Raw genomic sequence first — 774 nt, forward strand, 5'->3', positions numbered from 1 at the left:
AATTATTTTCAAATGCGAGATCATTGATCCGAATGTGTAGGTAGTGGATAAATAAGTATGTCAAGACTTTGGAGTATTTGAATAAACATGTACAGTATGCCCTCTAACTCCGTACCAAGAAGACTTGATTTTGTTACAGATATAGGCATTGTAGTGTAACACTTCGGTACACATTGCAGTCTTTAGCATGAGTCTGGATCTTTGCATCATAATATATCGTAGAGTATTAGTCGTTTTTGTATTTTACAGTATGTGCTTGGTTAGTCTTAGAATCGAATTGAACATAGCTCAGCCTAAAAGTCGGTCGGTATAAACTGAAGCTGGTAAATAAAATTTAGATAATTATTAATAATTAATGATATAGTGTCTTAATACTTGCGTTCTTGCTACCAACGGTTGTACTGTAGCAGTTATGATTTGCACACCTACTTCCAAATCTTGCCCTAAATTAAGAGGTATCTTCAATAGTGATTGCTTCTTATGGTCTTTAGCTTGGACCCTAAATAGTTAGAATTTCGCTATATCATTTATGAAATATTTCCAAATTACAATTAACCTAATTGCTAATAATGTACCCACAACTATTACTATTAAAACGTCTAAGTTTAAGACAAATAAACATTGATTTAGTTTTGATAATTGTCTTTGGAGATCAAATTTTGTACCTGATCAAAAGCTCGTCGAATCTTTCAGAAGCATCAGGTACAGCACCAACATCTTCATCTTCAGGAATTGTAATAATATCCTACAACCCACTATACCATCAAAACAGAA

At 32.9% G+C, this 774-nt stretch overlaps 1 protein-coding gene across 1 annotated transcript in view; it reads left to right on the forward strand.

The window, feature by feature from the left end:
* Positions 1-250: 250 nt before the first annotated feature.
* TRIADDRAFT_61628 (uncharacterized protein) overlaps positions 251-774 on the forward strand; it is a gene marked incomplete at both ends in the record, with an annotated part of 1,630 nt that continues 1,106 nt past the window's right edge. The window contains 3 exons of the mRNA XM_002117565.1: positions 251-259; positions 365-455; positions 631-702. Of these exons, the coding sequence (XP_002117601.1) occupies positions 251-259; positions 365-455; positions 631-702 (172 nt within the window). The remainder of the gene's footprint in view (positions 260-364; positions 456-630; positions 703-774) is intronic.

The sequence above is a fragment of the Trichoplax adhaerens genome, genomic scaffold (genome assembly GCF_000150275.1).
Source record: "Trichoplax adhaerens TRIADscaffold_26 genomic scaffold, whole genome shotgun sequence".
NCBI classification, from domain to species: domain Eukaryota; kingdom Metazoa; phylum Placozoa; class Uniplacotomia; order Trichoplacea; family Trichoplacidae; genus Trichoplax; species Trichoplax adhaerens.